Raw genomic sequence first — 21,044 nt, 5'->3', positions numbered from 1 at the left:
ATGTATCACACCTAGGCCGATATTAGATTTGTTCTTTGTTTATAGTGCATGGGTGGCTGTTGCCAGGTCTTCTTCAGCCCTGTTTCTTTTGGTTACTTCTGTGCCCAGTGTATGTGAATATTTGACATTTAGTATTGTTGAATAATGTTGATATCCATGTTATATACTGACAAAAAAATAATAATGAAATGACAGACTGAACACCCATCTGTCTTTCACTGGCTGGTTAGTGCAAAAAAAGCTTGATGACAATGAAAATGGCGACCTGGCTGCTGCCCCAAAAACTGTATCGAATGATCCTGTTTATGCCCTAAAATTATGTTGAGTCCTATGAGTACTTTATGTTTGACTTTCTTGGTAGACTTTCTCAATAAATGGCGGTGATCCAGAAACTGTTGGTTATAGCATTGAACAGCCCCGTTTGAGACAGACCACTGCGGGTTTTTTATGTTATGAGGCGAAATTTTTATTGCAAAAATATTTTTCCCAAAGATGTTGCTGGTCTTTGATTGGTGCTATGGACTGTTACCTTTTAACGCTGAACTCTTATAATGCTGAACAAAGTGAAGGCAACTGCTGGTTAGTGTAAATGGCGTGTGCTTTAGATGGATAATGTGCAATCCTTACTAATTATAGACCCACCTTAACAGTTTCTCAAAACTGACGTAGCATAAATTTGATGTTTTTTAAACATTAATCTAGAGAGGAAATTATGAAATAAAAGCATAGTCACACCAAAAAGTCAAGACAAAAAAAGAGAGTGTATTTTCATGAGTTTCAGAAACTTGTTGATGAAGTACTACAGCTAGAGAGCTAGCCGCGAGAGAGCTAGCCGCGAGAGAGCTAGCCACGAGAGAGCTAGCCACGAGAGAGCTAGCCGCGAGAGAGCTAGCCGCGAGAGAGCTAGCCACGAGAGAGCTAGCCAGGAACATGTTCACAACATGTTTAATAGCTCTGTGAGATTTTTGAAGCAAAACTAGTTTCAATAAAGACTAAAAAATAACAACTCTCTTTACTGCCACTTGAAAAGCGTGTTAGATTGGTTTTTAATAGAATAATAAGACACACACACAATTTATTCAAAAGATAATGAAAATAATAGCCTAACTCAAGCATAAATATGTCATTCCATTGAACTGTATTGAAGTTGCCACTAATAATTTCCACCTTTTTTTATGAAGTAATGTAAGACCACCCAGTAGTTTTCATACAGGTTTTAACTTGAATCACACACCGGTCGGCGCCCTCGGCAGTAAAACTTAGCAGTAACATGTATATTTTTCAAACTACGCAACGGAAAGAGCCGCTCACTCCCTCTTGATTGTCAGCAATAGGGTCAAAGCACTTTTGAAAATCCAGCCTTTTCTTATTGTGTGCAGTACTTATTGTGGTAGCTTACAAAAAAAAAACAAGAAGCAGATGATGTCATCACTGACCAAACAATGATTTGCATCAAGCCATTGAAGGATTATGTGTTGTACAGTACGATGTGTCTGTTGTGCGTATAAACTAAAAACTATTAACACTTTAACTGCTTGCTTCTAACATGCAATTTTTATCTTTCTTGTATTTTTTCTGTCTCTGACTGTTAACTGTACAATTTCTTTGAATACTGTGCCTCTGAATATACCTGTGCATATTAACACTAACTGCTATCTATGTTTGGTTTTGACTCCCTTTTTTTGTTCAATAACTCTTCCCATTGTCTTCTAAAATGAACATGAATTAAAGATGTGACTAAAAGCTAACCTCTCCCTTTGCTTCTTTCTTCTTTGTCTTTCACTAACAGCATTAACAGATTTGTAATATCCTGCACTGTTGGTGCACTAATAATGGATCAAATACCTCTGACTTTCAAAGCGTGACATTATAACATTTAACTAGAATATAAATGAGTTTGTGTCTGCATGGAGAGAGATTACCATATGAGTTTTTTCTGCATTTACAAGCAGTAATTAATAATACAGTGTTTATAACACTATTAAGTTAAAAGTGGAACATTTAAAGTCTTTATCATCGTTTTTCACTCCACCTATGAATCATAATATACATTATTCTTAAATGGGCCATTGTTCATAATGAATACTTTGTGCTTTAAGTATATTTTGATGTGAATCCCTTTGTACTTTTAGTGGAGTAAACATTTGAATGCGTGACTTTTCCTGTCAGAGCATTTGATATTGCGACTTCTTCCTCCACTACTTAGTATCTTTCGCTTGTTGCACATGATTCAAAAGAGACATAGTTGTTGACAAATACATTAATAAATACTTAAAAAACACTCTTACTCTCACTTATATTAGAAGGCGTTATACACCTCCAAATGGAAAGTGTTACCAAGAAGCAGTATCTATATTTTATAGGGTTTTTACTCTGAGATCTCTCTTTCTCACACTCACACATCACACAAACAGGGATAGTCTGGAATGTTCGTTCTCCCTTTTTTTTTTAATTAGCCAAGCCTGAACGCTCTCATGGGACACAAAAGAGTTCAACTGCTTTTGTTACGCTGGTGGATTCAGCAGTTTCCATGGCCACGAGAAAAGTAAAGGCTCAGAATTTGGAAAGTTGAAAGAGGGGAAGCTTCACGGTGCCTCTGCCCTTTTTTTTTTTTGCTCTTCCTTTCATGCATGTGCCGTTTCCTTAACTCCTCTGCTTTTTCTCATTGCTTGTATTGATAACTTTTATATAAAGGATGTTTTTGACCGAAGTGGCATTCATATTTTTTCCTCTTTTTTTTTTTTTTTTGCTTCACCAGGAGACGCCACATACCTCGACATTTTCCGAGAATTTTCCCACATGGCATCCCACAACCCGGAGAAGCTGAAAAGAAGGAGTGTGCATTTTCGGCACTCTTTCAGGTAGTCCGCCAACAAGCGGCTGGAGAGGAGCAAGATTGTGCACTTGAAAAGGGCAACAGCCACTTTCCATACATAGTCCCATTTGGAGTTGCATCGGTTCAACATCACAATTAAACCTACACATAGTTAAAAAAAAAAAAAAAAGTTGCCCGTTTTATTCCACAGAGACATCCACCTCTGAAGTGCATTAATGTAAAGAAACCATTACAATGTTGATGCTGTTATTCCTTATCATTATTTTATTTTTTACAATAGCTGCATTATATCTGCAAGAGTCTTGTGCTGTTTTTAGATAAACCTTTTATTTTGAAATAAGGATTTGCTGGTCTTGTCCTCTTAAATGTTTGTTTTTACATAAATATCGCATTGCTTTAATACAATGTTAAATGAAACTTTTTGGATAAAATGCCAAGCACTTGTGTTGATTATTGTCTTTGTTTGTTTGTTTTTTGGTATGATGTTTGTTTGCTGCATCAGTTTCATTATCTGATCACTATGTCTGATGAATTGAAGGAGTTAATGTACATTCTTCTGTCTGTGCGTGTGTTTGTGTGTGTGTGTGTGTGTGTGTGTGTGTGTGTGTGTGTGTGTGTGTGTGTGTAATGCATGCATTTATTCCATTATATTTCCTAACTAGAAACTTGAATTCAGCTACAATTTATGGAGTTTCATGTCATCATTAGTCTTCATCATCAATCTTGAAATTGGAGTGTTATTTCTCTTGATGATCAATGTATTTTGTTAAATTCAGTTATTTTCTGTTTTATTTTTTTTGCATCGACTATGCTGGTGTAGTCTTCACAATGTTTTGTTTGAATGTACTTTTCATCAGTACCACTATGAAATGCAGTGCTTATGTTACTGTACACATGCTGTAGAAGCAAAACAAATGCTAATATATCGGAATGAACAGGAATGCAGATGAAGGATGGATGAAAAATAAACATTGTCTGCAGTAAGACTTCTGTGTCAAGTTTTGTCACATGTCACATCTCCATGTAGCTAAAACAACAGCGCCCACCAGTGTTAATAGATGAGAACAGGGAGTTGAAGAAGCCTGCCATTCTGAACGAGGGGTAAAACAGTTGATCTGAAATTGTAATGTCAGGTTATAGTTAATGATGCCGATGTGCAAAATAAGAATTAAATCAATAGGGTGTCCAAAATATACACAATGCCAAACATATGAAGGCTCGTTCTTGGTGAGTTGCATATGGATGTGACAGCGTTATATGTTATAGCGTTATATGTTGCCCCAAATATATATATATTTCATGAGTTCATGAGTTGTAACGATTGAAATGCTCAGAGAGACATACTTTCTCACATCTACTGGACGAAAGTTACCCTGAAATCTTTTTAATCTTTTTAAAGATTATTATATGAAACCAATGATGGTTGAGGAACAACAAAAGAAGAAAAAAGATTAACCCTATTTGAAATCAATGTTTTGTTAATCAAATGAATGGCTGAACAATACAGCCCTGTATTGATTGTGGTGTAATCACATAATTTTGTGGAAATAATGAATGATTACCATCCAATCCTAGAATTATGCCGTATTGGTATAATATCATCCGTAATTATTATTCTATGATAAAATGTAATATGATATAATTATATAAAAATAGATGATTCTGCACAATGACTACTATTGGTACTTTAATAATAATAATAATACTAATAACACTAATACTTTTCTACTTTTACTTTAGTAAATGTTTTAATGCTTTTAATACTTTCACCCTTCGTATAAAGTAGAATACAACGGAAATATTCTCCTAGATAAATCACAAATACCTTAAAATATTACACGGATCTGCTGCACTTAAACTGATTTCTTTCTTAAAACTAGATTTAAACGGTGGTGCCGTGTTTCAGTACTGAGTGAAACCTCCAGCGACTCATAGACGATCTTTGGCTCAATCACTTCGTCCGTTGACGTCCGTGTCGTCTCGCCGTTACGTCTTCTCCGTAGAAAGTACGGCGAGACGACGATGGAGCCCCGGTGGAGTCGAAAGTGACCGTTACGATGGTGTCTGACATGTCCGGTGACATGATGCACATTTTTCTTTTTCACGCAATGTGACTGCGACTTTGCAGTCAGATGTGACTCGGATGTCCGCAGCTCGCTAGCTAAGCTAGCTGTTAGCTCAGCCCTCGTCCCTCTTGCTCCAGCGGGCGGCCAACGGCTCCAGCGGATCCGCTGCAGCGCCACACGGAGCCCGGGGAGGAGGTGACGATGAGGCCTTAAATGTCAGATCGGCGTCGGTGTGTTCAGTCACCAAACACAGGTATTGTCACTCGTGAATAGACCAAGCGTCGGTACTACCAGTCCAGACTGTAGTTACCTTTTTTATTTTTTTTATTTTATCGCAGTGGCGTTCAGGGACACTTGAAGGGGGCCATGAACCAAAAGCAAAAAAACAAAAACGGCCCCCTAATGTGCGATCAAGGGGGACAAGAGCAGGTAGACAAGAGGGAAGGACTCATATCAGTGAACTGACAGGTGTGTTGTGTTGTGGGGCTTAAGAGATAAGGGTCATTGCTCTAGAGACAGTTAATACTAGCTAATTGATTAATCAATTACTTAATTACCGGTAGTTAATCTGGCTCACATAGGCTGAAGGTTGGAAATAGCTGTTGTATGGATGTTTTTAACATAATCAGTTTAATTAAGACACTAAATGTATTATTTCTATTGCAAAATAATATAGGGATTTCTAATTCTAACTATAGAATACAGGATTTCACAATGTAATGTATTCAGCCCCCTCCATGCTAGACACGAACACTGTATAAAAACAATTGAATTAGAATATAATTTTAAAAAGGCAATAACATAGGACAAACAAAATGAAAGTACCACTAAAGGAAGCATTGGAAGTGAAAACTAAATATTTTTTACAAGCAACATATACCATTACGTTTAAACTTTAACTGTATTATATATTATATGTAATACTAGTTGTGTAACTATGTGTAAGATAAGGCAGAGCAGTAAATTATCAAATTTAAGAAGCATTTCTGCATCTTCAAAGATTACTTCTAATAAATAATTATCAACATAGTTACGGATCGATTTTTTTGTCAACTTAATTGTTGCAGGTCTACATCCATTTCATATCTTGTTTGTATCATCTTAAGTAAATGACAAACTCTTAAATCCACCCATCTCAACGTCTTGTCTGTTGTTGTTTTTTGGTTAGATGTCATAGTGGAGGTTGCTGCTGGTCTTTAATCTGCAGACATGGCGTCGCAGCTCCAGGTGTTCTCCTCTCCCTCGGTGTCCTCCAGTGCCTACTCTCGTTCAAAGAGGCTCAAAGTTGAGAACACTGCCTGGGATGTGTCCAACCAGCTGGGAGACAATGCGTACTACCAGCAGAGCCCCACCCAGGGAGTTGCACCCTCCACTTCTGGCTCCAATTTCAACCCAGTGTACAACTCCAACCAAGCTCCCCCGCCGACAGCCGGCTCCAGGGAGCAGACGGTGGTGCGGGCGGCGGACAGCACCGGTAGTGTTCGTGCACCTCCCTCTTCCTCCTCCTCATCGTCCTCCTCCAACCGTCGCGTCAAGGATGCCGAGTCCTCCTCCCAGCCGTGCGACCTGTACCACAAGCAGTACAGTTTGAAGCGGAAGAGCGAGGAGGTGGACAGCAGCGACAGCGTCCAGATACTGGAGGAGCTGTCGGCCCCCGTGGTCTCCAACCGCGCCGGTGGCGGAGGGGGAACCACCACGGCTCAGTCCATAGCACATTCCACTTCGACCACAAAGAGCAGCAACTCCCACAGCGAGGGAGACTACCAGCTGGTCCAGCATGAGATTCTGTGCTCAATGTCCAACAGCTACGAGGTGCTGGAGTTCCTGGGACGCGGCACCTTTGGCCAGGTGGCAAAATGCTGGAAGCGGGGAACAAACGAGATAGTGGCAATCAAGATCTTGAAGAACCATCCCTCTTATGCTCGGCAAGGTCAAATTGAAGTGAGTAAGATATGTTTTGACTATGATAAAAGCTTGTGAATGTAGGGAGTGTATCCCAAGTAACAAAAGCCTTGGATCCAAAGGGTTAAAAATCCAAAACATGTTTATTTGGGGCTTTCTTCATTATTTGTCTATTGATGAACACACTATCTTCCTCTTCCTCCCTGTAGGTGAGTATCCTAAGCAGGCTGAGCACAGAGAATGCAGATGAGTTCAACTTTGTCCGCTCATATGAGTGTTTCCAGCACAAGAACCACACGTGCCTTGTGTTTGAGATGCTGGAGCAGAACCTCTACGACTTCCTGAAGCACAGCAAGTTCAGTCCGCTGCTGCTGAAGTGCATACGGCCGATTCTGCAACAGGTCGCCACGGCACTGATGAAGCTGAAGAGCCTGGGTTTGATCCACGCCGACCTGAAGCCTGAAAACATTATGTTGGTAGACCCTTTGAGGCAGCCGTACAGAGTGAAAGTCATTGATTTTGGCTCCGCCAGCCACGTTTCTAAAGCGGTTTGCTCCACCTACCTGCAGTCACGATACTACAGGTAAATACAGCAGCCGGAACTGTAAAGTAAGAGCTTTGAATAACATGTAAATTACTTGCTGTCGTCATTTGTACTTTGCGATGTCCTTGCAGAGCTCCAGAGATCATACTGGGCCTTCCTTTCTGCGAGGCGATCGACATGTGGTCATTGGGATGCGTCATTGCTGAGCTGTTTCTGGGATGGCCCCTTTATCCTGGCGCCTCAGAGTATGATCAGGTCAGCTACAGCAACTGCTACTGCTACATGAACTGCTACTCGGCACAAGTAGAGGTCACATGCTGTCTCAGACTATCAACCTACTTTTCTTTTCTTCTTCTTTTCAGATTCGTTACATTTCCCAGACCCAGGGCCTTCCTGCAGAGTACCTGCTGAGTGCCGGAACCAAGACCAGCCGCTTTTTCAACCGAGGCCCCGACTCAAGCTACCCCCTCTGGAGACTCAAAGTAAGAGACTCTGCAGAGACGGACATTTCTCGACCGTTCATCTTAATTGGTGCATCTCTGTTACTTCTTTTGTATCTACAGTGGCTCTTGTATGCGGTCATAGTACAATGAGGCTTTCCTGTATTTGTGCTTATTTTTCTGCAGACATCTGCAGAGCACGAGGCAGAGATGGGCCTCAAGTCAAAAGAGGCTCGGAAGTACATCTTCAACTGTCTGGATGATATGATGCAGGTGAGGACGGAGCCTTTTATTTTCAGCTCTTGCAGTTTACAGTAATATTGTTGCTGGAACTGGTTTGGACACTTTCGGGTGTACCAGGATGCAGTTTGACAAACCCAGACTTCATGTCGTTCTGCAGGTGAACATGACAAACCTTGAGGGCACTGACATCTTGGCAGAAAAGGCTGACCGACGGGAATTCATAGACCTGCTGAAAAAGATGCTGACGCTCGACGCCGACAAACGGATCACACCCATGAAGACGCTGAACCACCCCTTTGTCACCATGACACACCTGCTGCACTTCCCCCACAGCTCACAGTAAGTTCAGGACTGTGACAAGAAAGGATTATGCTTTCTGTGGTTCAGCATCCCAGTTAGGTTTCAAGATTCCTTTTTAACAATTTAAAAAAACCCTCTTTACTACAGTGTGAAGTCCTGCTTCCAAAATATGGATATATGCAAACGCAGATGCAGCGTGTTTGAGAATGGCAAAAATCTGTTTGCCAACAACAATACACCAAGTGCAGCCACCAACCTCACTGTCACCTTCAGTAGCCAACTGAACCAGCACAATCAGGTGAGAGTACCTCTGATCTGCCTCAGACTCATCGTGGTCTTCACTAAGTGTTTTACTTGTTGCACTTTATATCAGTAGCTTTGTGTTCTTATATATTTATTCACTATAATTCTGTCTCTAAATGATCGTCAACATTCATGTGCAGATAGTTGTAAAACAGTTGTAATGTTCATTGCGTTGAGGACCCTGGAATTCCTTGCAGAACTTTTCGTTCTAGGCATCGATGACCATGTTTTCTTCATGTTGGGATGTATTGTGTTGCAGATGGCCTCAACGGGGGGCCAGTCCCTGTCCCTTAGCAGCAACGTCCCTCTGCTGAACTACCAGCCTGGCCTCTACCAACAGGCCACCATAAACATCCCTGGCCTCACCCAGCAGGGGGTGCCGCTGCAGACCAGACCCACGCAGCTCTGCGCCCAGACCGAACCTTTCCAGCAAACACTCATAGTCTGCCCTCCCACCATCCAAGGTGAGAAAGCAATATATTTAGATAGTGATGGCATTGTACTTCAATGAAACTACATCTCATTCACGATTTGACGAATCAGCCACTAAAGGAAAGAAAGCTTTTTAGGAATATAAATAAATGAATATAACGCACATATTGTAACTGTGCACCTAGTTGCCCTCTGTCATTTAGACGGGCGCTTTGCGGTGAAAAGTGTGTTAGCATGATAGCATTTAGATAGAGAAAGAAGAACAGCAGTGAGTCTCAAGCATATTGTAGCACCCCTTGTTCATACTTTTTTTTGTCACACTTTTTTTTTGGTCTTACTTTATTTTTTGATCTTACTTTTTTTTGGTCATACTTTTTTTTGTGGGGTCATACTTTTTTTGGGGGGGTCATACTTTTTTTTGGTCATACTTTTTTTGTCACACTTTTTTTTTTAGTCATACATTTATTTTTTTGGTCATACTTTTTTTTTTGGTCTTACTTTTTTTTTGGTCATACTTTTTTTTTTTTTTGGTCATACTTTTTTTTTTTGGTCGTACTTTTTTTTGGGTCATACTTTTTTTCATACTTTTTTTTTTTTATGATGACAAAACAGGTATGACAAAAAATGTTCACAATCCCTAAATTTCTGTCATCGTCTATCTTTTCCAAACAGGTCTTCAGACATCCAATAAGCCATCTGGTTATCCAGTGAGGATGGACAACTCTTTACCCATAGTTCCTCAGAACCAGTCGTCCCAGTCTCTTCACATCCAGCCTGGCATGCTGGCACAGGTAGGAACCACTTCACGCCCACTCGGGTCGGGCTTCGCCTGGAGTTGACCATGTCAGTGGTGGAATGTAACAAAGCCACATGTATTACACTTGGCTAGACAAGAATGATGTTTAACTGCATCATATTTTAATTACTATAAATATAAGGTGAATAAAAAAGGCTGCCATATTTCCATCCAAAAGCTGGTTGTATTTGTAATGAGCCCTTGTAATGAGACAGATGTGCTTTGGTTTGTGTACATCCTGGCAGTTATGTTTGTTTGTACTCCTTTCCACTCTCTTCTCAAAACAAAGCCTCTTACAATGATTAAGAATATCAGCATTCTTGTTATGGTGAAAAGTCTCGATCCAAAGCAAGGACTCCCTCTTTTTTTAAGGATGCAATACAATTCGGAGCATCTCCAAATCTGTTCTCTCGGTCTGTTTAAATGTCATAACATCACCCCTCACACCTCCTCCCAGGCCTCCCTCGCCCCCCTGCTGATAGGCAGCCTGTATGCCTCAGTGGCGGGAATGTCGCCTCTAGGCTCGGTCCGGTTGCCAGTTGGCTGCAGGGGTGCGAGTCTTGGCGACTTCCTGGACCAGAATGCCTCCATGCTGGTAAAAAAAAAACAACCAAAAAATAACACTATCATCGCAACTGGTTGAAATCTCTTCTTTCTTCTTTCTACCTCTTCCAAGCACATGTACTGTATGTCAGCGCATGCAGCAGAACCTGGGATGCATGTGCAACTCACCAGTCTGTTGCGCTTTCAGCTTGAGACACCAGATGCACTAAATTCACAACTCAAACCTTTCAAAAGCTTCATGTGCAGCACCGACGCAGGGTTCTGTTTTGTAAATCTCAGTCATTGTGGAACATTTCCTGTCCCACAGCACGCTATGAATGGATATATAAATGATCTTAAACATCTGTTTTCGTATCAGCACTTGTGCCTCCTCCACTCATTAGAGCTGTCAATTAGAGGAACGGCAAAGGAGGAGTGTAGTTTAACCAAATGTGAGCATCAGCTGGGTTCTTCATCAGGCAAACGTTACCTCAGTCCTGGAAGGGGAGGAGTGAGTGGAGGGGTATTGGTTGTATTCTACAACCACACCACTAGATGCCACCAAATCCTACGTACTGTCCCTTTAACAGTTCATTTTGGCTGATACCAATAACAGAACCTGAGTGAAATGTGTGTTTTTATTCTCTTTCTTGAAGCTTTGTCTGGTATTTTCTGCTTCTTCAGTCTCCTTTTAACACCTTTCTTCCTGATTCTTAACAAACGCAGATGTCTCTGCACAGGCAGAAGTCTGGAAACTAGATTGAGATGGTGGGGTCAGCGTCTGCTGGGTGTCTTGTTGCAGGACAGAGATGAGAATGTTGGTGTTTGTCTACAAACTGCACGTGCTCATGGTGCATTTATTTCAGTGCGACTCCAAGAAAAATAACTCTGACTTTCTATTTTACTGCTGCGGTTTTTCACGTGCCAGATATTTTAGGATTTAAGTTGATGTGTGTGTGTGTGTGTGTGTGTGTGCATACAGCAGGGCTGGCCAGCAGGCACACAGCAGATCCTCATCCCTTCCACGTGGCAGCAGATGCCGGGCATGGCCATCCACAACCCTGGACAGGCCGTGGTGCCCGAGTCGCCCATGGGAGCCCCGGTGCCCGACAGCCAACAAGCTTCTGGCTGGAGGTGAGTCTGTCTTCACGCCGCGATTTAAAAGCGTAAGCTTCAGGTCAGTCGACTTTCCCGATGAAATGGAAGGTTTAAAATGTGAGTTAAGAGTCTTCTTCGTTCACACAGGGGTCGGCATGGAAGCCAATACGATGGCCTCAGCCAGCAGGACTCTGGTGTCGGCCGTCACGCTGCCTCCCAAGGAGCCGCGCTCTCAAGATCCCAACAGGGAAAGAGGTCAAAGGCTCGACATGCAGAGAGCAAAGCCAGGTAAACCCTCAGAATCTCATACATTCACATTCTTTCAGCAGGGGGGAAAGGCGGGTGATGTCGGTGGTTTGATCCCTGGCTTCTCCTGACCACTTTTTTGAAGACAGAAGGGCTCCATCGGCTCTCATTGAACCTTTAACCTTCCGTCTGGAAATTGTGTTTCCCATGACTACACCAAAACTAGCATTGAATTGATCTACGAACAAGTGTGTCTGTGTTGTCAAAGGCTGAAATATCGTCTTCCTCTGTGTCATAAAGCTCTGTTGTTTTAAAAACTAGGACAAACACACTGTGTTGTTGTCGTCACACTGTCGCATTATCATGAACAGAGACAGTGTTCTGTAAATACTTCTGCTTCTGTAAATACTCACCCAAGCACAACGCGATTAATCCCCTGCTGAACATGGCCCAAACAACTTGACTATTTACTTGATTTAAAAACCACTGTGCTTGCTGGCTGAGAGCCACAGACGGTTGGAATGTATTAAGGAACAGACTAACACATTCGTGTTTTTGGTCTTTGCATGACAATAATACAAATATAGATTAACAGAGCCTTGGCCTCTACCAAATGAAACATCGTTATTTGCTCCAGCAGTGTCTACTTTATTTAATAAGGATATGAGAATGTATTAAACGTTTTTTTCAAGCTGTAAGGGATATAAAAAGCCACAAAAATAGGAGTCTGATGCTTTTGTGATGGAAAAAAACCAGCGTGATGGAGCTTCTTCTTCCCCTCCAGGCCCGTGTCGTCGGCCACCACTGTGGTCCACAACACTTCTGCTTTTGCCGCTGGCGACCAGTCTCAGCCCATCGTCATCTCGGACACACCGAGCCCCGCTGTCAGCATCATCACCATCCACAGTGACTCGGAAGACGACGACGACAGGAAGTTCCCTGCTGTCTGGTGAGCTCATTTCCGTTTTTGGGTGAAATTTGAATTTTCACAGAGATATACGTTTTTTAATTTTTTACTTCCTCTCTTATTCTCTCCTGCAGCTCTGGAACAAGCCAGAGGACCAACGTGATCAGCTGCGTGACCGTGCACGACTCCGACTCCTCCAACAGCAGCCCGCTGAGCTCCAAGACGACCTCGCAGCCCGCCAAGTCTTTGGCCGTCATCACGCCCTCCGTGAAGAGCCAGCCGGGGGAGAGCACAACCCACAAAGCCCCGGCAGCTCCAGGTCCTCCAGGTTCATGTCCTTTGATTTTGTTTTAAAGAACGAGATGTGAATCCATTTTGTAGATGCTCTAATTATCATCTCAGCTCTTATGACCTTTGCACAAACAAATGTGTGACACATAAATCACATAAAATATGCAAATAGTATGTGTATGTTCCTCTTTGCGAAAGGAACAGGAGTGGATCTGTTTGTCAAGGTTGACAGGAGTAATAAAGTTTTATATTCGGAAATAGATATGGGCGCAAGAAAAATCCACCTCGTTCCAGGACAAAGTCAGTGTCAAGGCCTTAACAGGCTGACGGGTTAAACTGATTCATTTTCCTTCAAGCAGCTGTAATCTGTTGTCTTCTTAGTGCTCACAGAGTTCTGTCTGGTTCTGCACTCGTAGATCAAGCTGCAAGTGGCTCTGGAAAGTCCAAGAAAGCTTCGAGCGGCCGGGCGGGAGATTCCAACCCGGATCGGCATCAACGCGCCGCCTCCAGCAGATCTCAGCCTCTCAACCTGAGTCAGGTAACGGCTTTTAAACGTTGCTTGTGTCCCGCTCAACAAGTTCATACACAGAAGGAGTCTGGTTCCGTCCCAATAACCAATGTTTGTGTTACGAATTTAGGTTACTTCCACAGTGCTTGTTCGCCTAAAATGTAACATTTGTACTTTCTTACTACATTATACTTCTGTCATGCTATTCATGTATACATACCTATTCTACTGCATTCACCTGATTACTTACATCAGCATTTATATTTATTTCTATAAAACCTTTTATACCTGTACACATCACAGTATTTATTTTTACTTTTGTCCTACTGAGCCTGCCGTAAGTGAGGGTATTTATGATCTTCTCTGTTTCAGGTGCAGCAGGCTGTGATGTCATCATCCCACGATCAAACAGGAAGCGGTACTTCCCTGAGGCGGCAGCCCACCTACCCCCCTCCCGTCTCGTCCCACTCGTCCTTCCGGCTTCACGAGAACGCGCTCTTCAGCTCGGCCCCGAACCTGTACGCCTACCCGGCGTCCGCCGCCCTGGCCTCCGTCTCCCACGCCGTGGACCAGATGCAAGGGGGCTCATCCCGCCACGGCAGGGCGGGCGGAGCGTACTCTTCCCTGGCGCTGCTCCAAAAGAGCGGCAGCCTGGCCCTGGCAGCGGGGTCGGCCACGGGACAGTACGGCCTCCAGCAGCAGCAGCAGCAACAGCAGCAGCAACAGCAGCAGCAGCAGCAGCAGCAGCAGCTGGGAGGGCAGGCTTTCCATCACGCCGCCACTTACCAGCGGAAACTCAACCAGTATCCCTTCCTGTAAAGACTAAAAACCGCTGCACGCCGACCAAATGAAGACCGAGACTAGAGACGAGCACAAGCTCAACACAGGACGCTGTGATTACTTTTAACTTTCCTTAACTGTCCAGTTTTTATTTTCCATGAAATACTCTTGGGATGTATTTATATTTTAATCATGATCGTTTTCTTTGTGTCGCGTACAGCAAGCAGAGCAGTCTGTAAGTATGTGAACACATTTATTGTAGTGTTGGTCCTGTGCTACAGTGCAGTGCATTTAGAAATGACAATGACGAGTATGAGGTTTAAAAGTGCGTTAAAGTTGCATTAACATTTACACAATTGCCTTACTTAAGTCAATTTATTTTACTTTTTAACTTCATTATGTCAGAACATTGTGATAAGTGAGATGTTGTATGTTTAATTTATAAGTGTACTAAGTGTCTTTTTGTGTGCGTTTTCAAAAAAGAGAAAATAAGCTATACTGTGTATAATAATGTGTCACTGTGTTCTACAACTGTTTTCCATGTTATGTTTTACTGCTGGCCATTGACCTATTATTATATTTCTATGTTTAATATGGAGATTAATGCAGTACATTTCAGAGTACAGTGGTATTTAGAGGGGACTGTTGTGTTCTTACAGTGAAAGTCATTCTTAAGGTTGCATGTGTGAGACTTGGAGTAGCATTCAGGAGAGGTTCGTAAAAACTGCAGCTGCACTGATTTTAAGTGTCACTCGCGGATGATGGATTATTAATGTTTAGTTCAATTTGTACGACAAAAACACACAAGTGAAAATTGGGGCAATGTAAAAGCTCTCGTCTTGTGAAGTGATGTCTGTGAAGTGAAAGCGTGCATACAAACATCCGATCGGGTATCCCAGTGTCGCGTCCACGCCGTTTAGAGTGCATTTGTTAGAAATCACAGTGACGCATTTGAATTGTGAATAATCAAATCTGGCAAAAAGATGATTTATATAAAATATGAATTGATGTTCAGTATGTACGCGCTTCTAAACAAATCATTGTTTTTGGTGAAATGGTGTTTTTTTTCTTACAACCCTGCTGTGATGTGAAGTGCTGCATTACATTGAACGCACAATGAACCTTAAACCGTATGTACGCAATAAAGATCCTCTCGAAACACAATGCTTGACTGACAACCTGAAGAACCTTAATTTACACAAAACGTCAATATTCAATGCTGAATTAAGTGCTATACTTATCCTAATTTGGATTATTTATTAATCCTTCGGTCTAAAGAATTCCAGAAAACAAATAAATATATAAATATTTTTTCCGACAAACCAAAGATATTTAGCTTCAAGAAACCAGGTGCTAATTAATTAATAAGAAATATTTATTCCCAGTACAGTTGCAATATATTTTATAAAGCTGTGTCACATTGTTATCTTAAATCTTATTTTACAATCAATGCCTGTAGGAGGATCCATTTAGTCCACAGATTTAGGGAATGTTATGCCGTTGTTTGTCCATGCATTTGCAAACAAGACCACCCTCTTACAGCAATTAAGAAAAAAAACAAGGGATGTTTAAAGATGCAGGTGATCCTGTTCATACTGGTCAAATAAATAAACTCCACATCCTCAATAAGAGCATAAATTAGATCGCTTTTAGTCGAGATCAAAACAATAGGCCTTAACAAACGAGACATTTTGACTTGCAAGTATGTGCACCTGTGCTTTTCCTTCAAAAAGTCAAAATGTCTGCAGGGGGAAAAGGCACATTGTTCTCTTAATAATTTTTAATGAAATTCTTTTACCCCCTTGTAAGTAGGACGGATGCTATATTAACAAAGAAAAGTGGGATTGTACACCACTAAAGACAAAATCACATTTGAATTTGGGCGAATTCGGATGCGAGTCCCTATATAATGACGTCTCTATAAAAGGATTCTTTTCTTGTAGCAGCATTAAATATAACTTATCAGCTTGTAACTCTTGCCATTGGTATGGGACAATTAATAATTATTTACACTGTATACACAAACACCAGCTAAAAAGACAGATCCTGCAGAACAAATGGTGACGTGGCCCGGCTGCACAGTCTCTCTCAAGACAATATCTAGTCGGGGGGGGGGGTTTAAATTCCTCATATACACACATTTCACAATATCACGCAAATACATTTTGAGTTGAACAGTCTAACATTTAAAAAGTCCAAATGGCGCACGGAGCCATGTTAACTTTTGACGGCTGGCAATCAGTCCAGGGCTCAAGGAAGGATGTATTAATTGGAGTCAGCAGTGAACGAGGCCGTTGAGACTTTTAAACACAGAATTGCACACTAGAACATTTTATCATTAGTTTCCCCCCCCCCTCAACACCTTCCTCGTCATCTAGCTTGTCCCTGAAGCAGACGTAGGATGTTGCTCTGCTCAGCTGAGAGGGAAAGAATGTCCTCAGAACTCCTCGTGAACATTTCTGGCATAATCCATGAGCTTGCTGCCCGTGAAGTATTCGCTATACTTGAGAATCTCGTCCAGCTCCAGATTATGATTCTGGTTTTCGTCGGCGACGGCGATCATCTGCTTGGCCTCGTTCAAAGCGTTGTGCTCGTTCATTGGGTCCATGTACTCCTGTACAACAAGAGAAAAGAAAGGCGGAAAGGAAGTCAGTGGTGATCATGTTTAAATTTAATCTCTTTTTTTAAATTTAAAACAACACTTATTTGCATTTACAAAGTAAAGTGTAAAAAAATAAATACTTTTTTTTTCAAGAAAGGGATCAATCAAACAAGACTTTAGCTTTTTCATCGCTCACCTCCAGTTCGTCCATGGTCACGATGCCGTCACGGTCTGAATCAATGACGTCTTCAAACTCCTTCTTCCTCTCTCGGACCCAGTCGTCATCGATGTCCTGAGCCTGCTGGTTCTCCACGGTGCCCACAGGTAGAGAGATGAACTCCGACAGCGTCAATTTCTTATCCCCGTCCTGGTCTACAAGCAAAGCAACCATAAACATTTCACTTGTTTTTAACACATCTTAAATGCAGATTAGTTACATGTCTAGAAATGCTTGTCACAATGATTTAATTGAAATGTCTCAATGAGGCCTTTTGTCTAAGACGCATGTTCCAGCTTCTAAAAAACAGACGGTTTTTGGCATTTCCTAGTTTTATATGACAGTACACTTATCTTTGGGTTTGAAACTGTTGTTTTAGACATAAACAAGCAATTCAAAGACGTCACCTTGAGCTTGGGGAACTCACTTTTTCTTAATGTCGTAGATCAAACCAAAATAAATTAAAAGTGCTCTGCAGATGAATCATCCCCCCATACAACTTGGATGTTTCTGACACTTCCTACTTTGTTGTCTGAGGCAAAATGTAACAACAAGTTTGTGCAGAGAAGCGAGTAAGAAGTAGGAAGATGTTTAAAACAAGATATTTTTAGCTAAAAAGCTCTGAAAGCCCACAGACTTCAGACAGACTGGACCAGCAGGTGTACAGACAGGAGAATTTAGCAGCTTAAAAGCGACAGATTTTCCCTTGAGAAATGAGTGGAAATATAACCTGAGCCACCATGCCTTCCACTGTTAGACTCTTAATAAAAATGTTGCTATGAATGTGTAAATAAGCTAGTTTGCTAACAAGTTCCCCATATCAACTTAAAAAGGTGAAACATGCAAGAGTTGTCTTAAGTTTTTTTTTCCACTGCCAACAAGTGGCTTAAATACACAGTTCACAAATGTTCAACAATAAGGCTCATGATTCAGGTATTGGGTGAGCAAAATGTACCTAAGTCGCGCACGATCTCCTTGACCATGTATTTGAGCATGCCTCTGCTGTGCTCGGGATGAAGGAAAGACAGGAACTCCTGCTCATTCAGCAGCTGGTCAGCCGGAGGGTTGTCGGCCTGAAACCAGCGGTCCTTCAGGCTTTCCAGCACCTCCTGAGCTGCAACGATGACAACATTTTATTACATTGACATTTGTGCAGAAAAAGTCGAGGGACCTTCTTGGAAAAAGATTCTTAAATATCCCATGTAGTTCTATACTTACTTTCCTCATCCAGTTTCAAATCTTCATTATTCTTTATTTTCTCAGCCATTTCTTTTTCATTGAAACCTTTGCTGGCCAGAAATTTGACTCTGTATTCATCCCATGTCACATGACCTATGGACAACGCATGAATTGAGAATTTGAAGTGGGTTCAGTTTACGACACACAATTGTGACACACGATTGCAACATGGCCCCCACAAGCCCAAGCACTGAAAACAGCCAGCATGCTTTGAATTATAAGTGGATCCAACGCCGCCTCTCTGTCTGTCTTACCGTCACGGTCTGGGTCAACGGCGTGGAAACTGTTCTTGTTCTCGACCATGGCCTCTTGAAAGTGCTCCTCTGTCTTCTCCATAATCCAGCGCTGCATTTCTTTGGCGCTAACGCTCCGGTCCTTGTTGAAATCAACTCTGTGAGGAGTGAATTGAAGAACAACAACCTGTTAATTTAGCTTATTTAACATTTACACAGTCATTAAACTAGCAAGTATAAACTATCATCTGTAATGACCCAAATCACACGTTTGGCTTGTGTCCAGTCGGGGGCTTGTTTAAACTGACACAGCGCTATTACTTTTTTAATGCTGACATGTCTCTACCATTTAAGGTAAAATGAGGAAAGCAGAAGAGGACTGTGTGAAGAAATAGTGAAGGATAAAAGAAAGATATGGAGCGGCCTTATTCCTTTGCCAACATTCTCCGCTCTAACAATAGCAGCTGGCCTTGGAAAGTTATACTATGCAGATAAATATTTGCATAGCTTGTTCTTCAGCTTCAGAGCATTTTATGCATTGGAAGAATGCAGATAATCTGATTGATTGCCTCTTGTGTGTTCTGAAGTTATTTTTTTCACCCTTCAACTGACTATTGTGGTTTCACAATACTCAATTCTTGCTCTCGTTCTGTAGGTTTTGTTGTGACACACCTTCAGCTTCACAGTGGTATGTATAGTTATTACAGTGTATAGGGAATGTTTCTGAAGGTTTACACCACTCTTTGACTACTCTCTTGACACTGACGTATAGCTAACTTCTGAAGAACCTGATCAGCAGGGAGGCTCCTGACTGAGATACAAAAGATGACGAGCATGTCTTACTTGGTGAAAATGTCAATCAGCTTCTTCCTGTTCCTCCTCGGTTCAGAGTCCTCCTCAAACTCCTCTATCTCTTTACCGAGGAAGACCTCCTGGTGGAAGTCCTTATTGAGGTGGCCGTCCAACTCCATCTTCACTCCGTTCAGGTGGTCTGCGGGGAGAATCTCGTTGTCGTCTTTGCCGGCCGGGGACTTATCTTTTGCGGTCGACATGTTGGCCGGCCGTGCGTGCACATCCATGGTGTGGAGCAGGACATAGAAAAGCAGAGACACTGCCAGGAGGTGTCTGCACCACAGTTTCCTCCAAACAGTCATGGTTGCCTAGAGGAAAAAAAAGGGGGGAAAGTAACGTTTTTGAGTAGATGAACTAACTCTGAAAATGAAAGACATGGAGCAAAGACACAATTATATTGACGCACGTCATCAAGCACACTTTCTCAACCTGAATGTTGCGTTCATGACACATTTGCATGGCACTTCCGCAAATCCAGTTCACGTACACTATATCCGTATCGACATTTGAGATCGGACCAGGAATCAACAATCCAGACATCCACATATATAAGCAACCAGCAGCTAAATGAATGGCATAAAAAAACAAATAAAAAACAGTTTAATAACCTTTATTAATGAACGCGTCATGTCAAACGGAGATGATGTATAAAGGTTAGTTACTCTGAACACACCATAAATTACGGTTATTTAACGCTAGTTGTTAACCCGTAAACCTTCATATTGTCCACTATTATGTTTATTATATTGTAATTCCGAGCTGGTGAATAATAATACAGTTTAAAAACCGGCCCCTGAACGAGCACAACGTCATTCGACTAATGTTAAACCGTAGAACGCAGTTTGCTTGTTAGCTAAGTGGCTAACACGAACAAGCTAACGGCAATAAAAACATTGTTAAAGTTAACGCCGGCTGAATAAGTAAATTGTATTAATGGAGACAATGCGACCAACCTGTCGAGTACGAGGACTAAAAACGACACTGTGGGGGAAGTTCAACGGACTTCAGATTCTCAGAGACAGCTAGCAGGCAGCGTAAGTAGGCGACATTACCAGCTGGCTAGCGTTAGCTTGACGTCCGAGTCAAACAGAGTCGCAGTGGTTTCCAGTCAGGCTGTCAGACTCCAGTTCCTGTACACGTGGCCTCCCCAAACACCCCGACTCCAAAATATGCGACGAATTGGTCCAAAAGCTCCACTGAAGGTGTACAAGTCGGGCTGGAATGGTTGTCTCTCTCTAGTTAATGTTCCGGTTAATTCACTGAAGCTGTCAGCTGAACTGGTCATTGACTAGTTGCTAACGTTCCTAGGATTTTTTTTGTATTTCGTTAAGCAAACAAAATTCACAAGTATAACTTCCGGTTAGCGCTTTCAAGGTAAAATCTGAGTCGCCTCTACAGTTTCGAGGTGGTGACATTTTTGGAGTACATTGGCTCAACTCATTTGAAAACATAGATTTAAAGCAGCATTAAGTAGTAATCTCATCAAATCTGTTAATGCAATGAGTCTTGTCGATCCTGTAAATGCATCGCTTTCAAAAATAAACATTTGGTTTGAAATATTGAATTTGGATTATTCTAAAACTCAAGCTGTAATTCAGTGAACGATCCACGTGAGGGTGATATTGCACCATGTGTGCACTGGTAAAAGAAAGTGTATTTGTTTTCA

At 41.8% G+C, this 21,044-nt stretch overlaps 3 protein-coding genes across 11 annotated transcripts in view; 2 read left to right on the top strand and 1 right to left on the bottom strand.

Annotated features, from left to right (window-relative positions):
• Window positions 1–3,809, top strand: part of acap3a (ArfGAP with coiled-coil, ankyrin repeat and PH domains 3a) — a 60,857-nt gene extending 57,048 nt beyond the window's left edge. For both annotated transcript variants that reach the window (XM_068597343.1, XM_068597342.1), the window contains exon 25: window positions 2,759–3,809. In XM_068597343.1, coding sequence (XP_068453444.1) covers window positions 2,759–2,865 — 107 coding nt within the window. In that variant the 3' untranslated portion in view covers window positions 2,866–3,809. The remainder of the gene's footprint in view (window positions 1–2,758) is intronic.
• A 983-nt stretch (window positions 3,810–4,792) lies between these two features.
• hipk1a (homeodomain interacting protein kinase 1a) lies at window positions 4,793–15,399 on the top strand. Of its 6 annotated transcripts, none has more exons than XM_068597511.1 (17): window positions 4,793–5,155; window positions 6,110–6,843; window positions 7,014–7,387; window positions 7,480–7,603; window positions 7,711–7,830; window positions 7,975–8,061; window positions 8,189–8,370; window positions 8,479–8,629; window positions 8,894–9,098; window positions 9,739–9,857; window positions 10,320–10,457; window positions 11,388–11,539; window positions 11,651–11,791; window positions 12,534–12,698; window positions 12,791–12,975; window positions 13,364–13,485; window positions 13,828–15,399. In XM_068597511.1, the coding sequence occupies exons 1-17, from the start codon at window positions 5,116–5,118 to the stop codon at window positions 14,272–14,274; spliced, it is 3,486 nt and encodes a 1,161-aa protein (XP_068453612.1). In that variant the 5' UTR covers window positions 4,793–5,115; the 3' UTR covers window positions 14,275–15,399. The 6 variants fall into 6 exon arrangements, with proteins under 6 accessions (XP_068453612.1, XP_068453611.1, XP_068453613.1 ...); XM_068597510.1 differs by having other exon boundaries at window positions 12,791–12,984; XM_068597512.1 differs by having other exon boundaries at window positions 6,071–6,843; window positions 12,791–12,984.
• Window positions 15,400–15,592: 193 nt separating this feature from the next.
• sdf4 (stromal cell derived factor 4) lies at window positions 15,593–20,898 on the bottom strand. Of its 3 annotated transcripts, XM_068598367.1 has the most exons (8): window positions 20,332–20,898; window positions 19,785–19,941; window positions 19,370–19,686; window positions 18,548–18,684; window positions 18,273–18,386; window positions 18,010–18,168; window positions 17,034–17,209; window positions 15,593–16,849 (listed from the first exon to the last, which is right to left on the bottom strand). In XM_068598367.1, the coding sequence occupies exons 3-8, from the start codon at window positions 19,678–19,680 to the stop codon at window positions 16,673–16,675; spliced, it is 1,074 nt and encodes a 357-aa protein (XP_068454468.1). In that variant the 5' UTR covers window positions 19,681–19,686; window positions 19,785–19,941; window positions 20,332–20,898; the 3' UTR covers window positions 15,593–16,672. The 3 variants fall into 3 exon arrangements, with proteins under 3 accessions (XP_068454468.1, XP_068454467.1, XP_068454466.1); XM_068598366.1 differs by lacking the exon at window positions 19,785–19,941; XM_068598365.1 differs by lacking the exon at window positions 19,785–19,941 and having other exon boundaries at window positions 20,431–20,898.
• Between the last annotated feature and the right edge of the window lie 146 nt (window positions 20,899–21,044).

Source organism: Clinocottus analis, unplaced genomic scaffold, assembly GCF_023055335.1.
Source record: "Clinocottus analis isolate CAN_PGR_092001 unplaced genomic scaffold, fCliAna1.0.p SCAF_4, whole genome shotgun sequence".
NCBI classification, from domain to species: domain Eukaryota; kingdom Metazoa; phylum Chordata; class Actinopteri; order Perciformes; family Cottidae; genus Clinocottus; species Clinocottus analis.
The sequence above is the reverse complement of the archived record's forward strand: the minus strand, read 5'-3'. Positions and strand labels throughout refer to the sequence as shown.

What these genes read in the sequence shown, in the direction of transcription:
- hipk1a (XM_068597510.1), top strand. Translation starts at nt 5,116, where the DNA reads ATGTCAGATCGGCGTCGGTGTGTTCAGTCACCAAACACAG. An exon ending in CTGCCCTCCCACCATCCAAG is followed by an intron (nt 9,099 to 9,738) that starts GTGAGAAAGCAA and finishes TTTTCCAAACAG; the next exon opens with GTCTTCAGACATCCAATAAG. An exon ending in GGCAGCTCCAGGTCCTCCAG is followed by an intron (nt 12,985 to 13,363) that starts GTTCATGTCCTT and finishes CTGCACTCGTAG; the next exon opens with ATCAAGCTGCAAGTGGCTCT.
- sdf4 (XM_068598367.1), bottom strand. Translation starts at nt 19,680, where the DNA reads ATGACTGTTTGGAGGAAACTGTGGTGCAGACACCTCCTGGCAGTGTCT. An exon ending in CGTTGACCCAGACCGTGACG is followed by an intron (nt 18,387 to 18,547) that starts GTAAGACAGACA and finishes CGTTGTCCATAG; the next exon opens with GTCATGTGACATGGGATGAA. An exon ending in TTTGAAACTGGATGAGGAAA is followed by an intron (nt 18,169 to 18,272) that starts GTAAGTATAGAA and finishes TCATCGTTGCAG; the next exon opens with CTCAGGAGGTGCTGGAAAGC.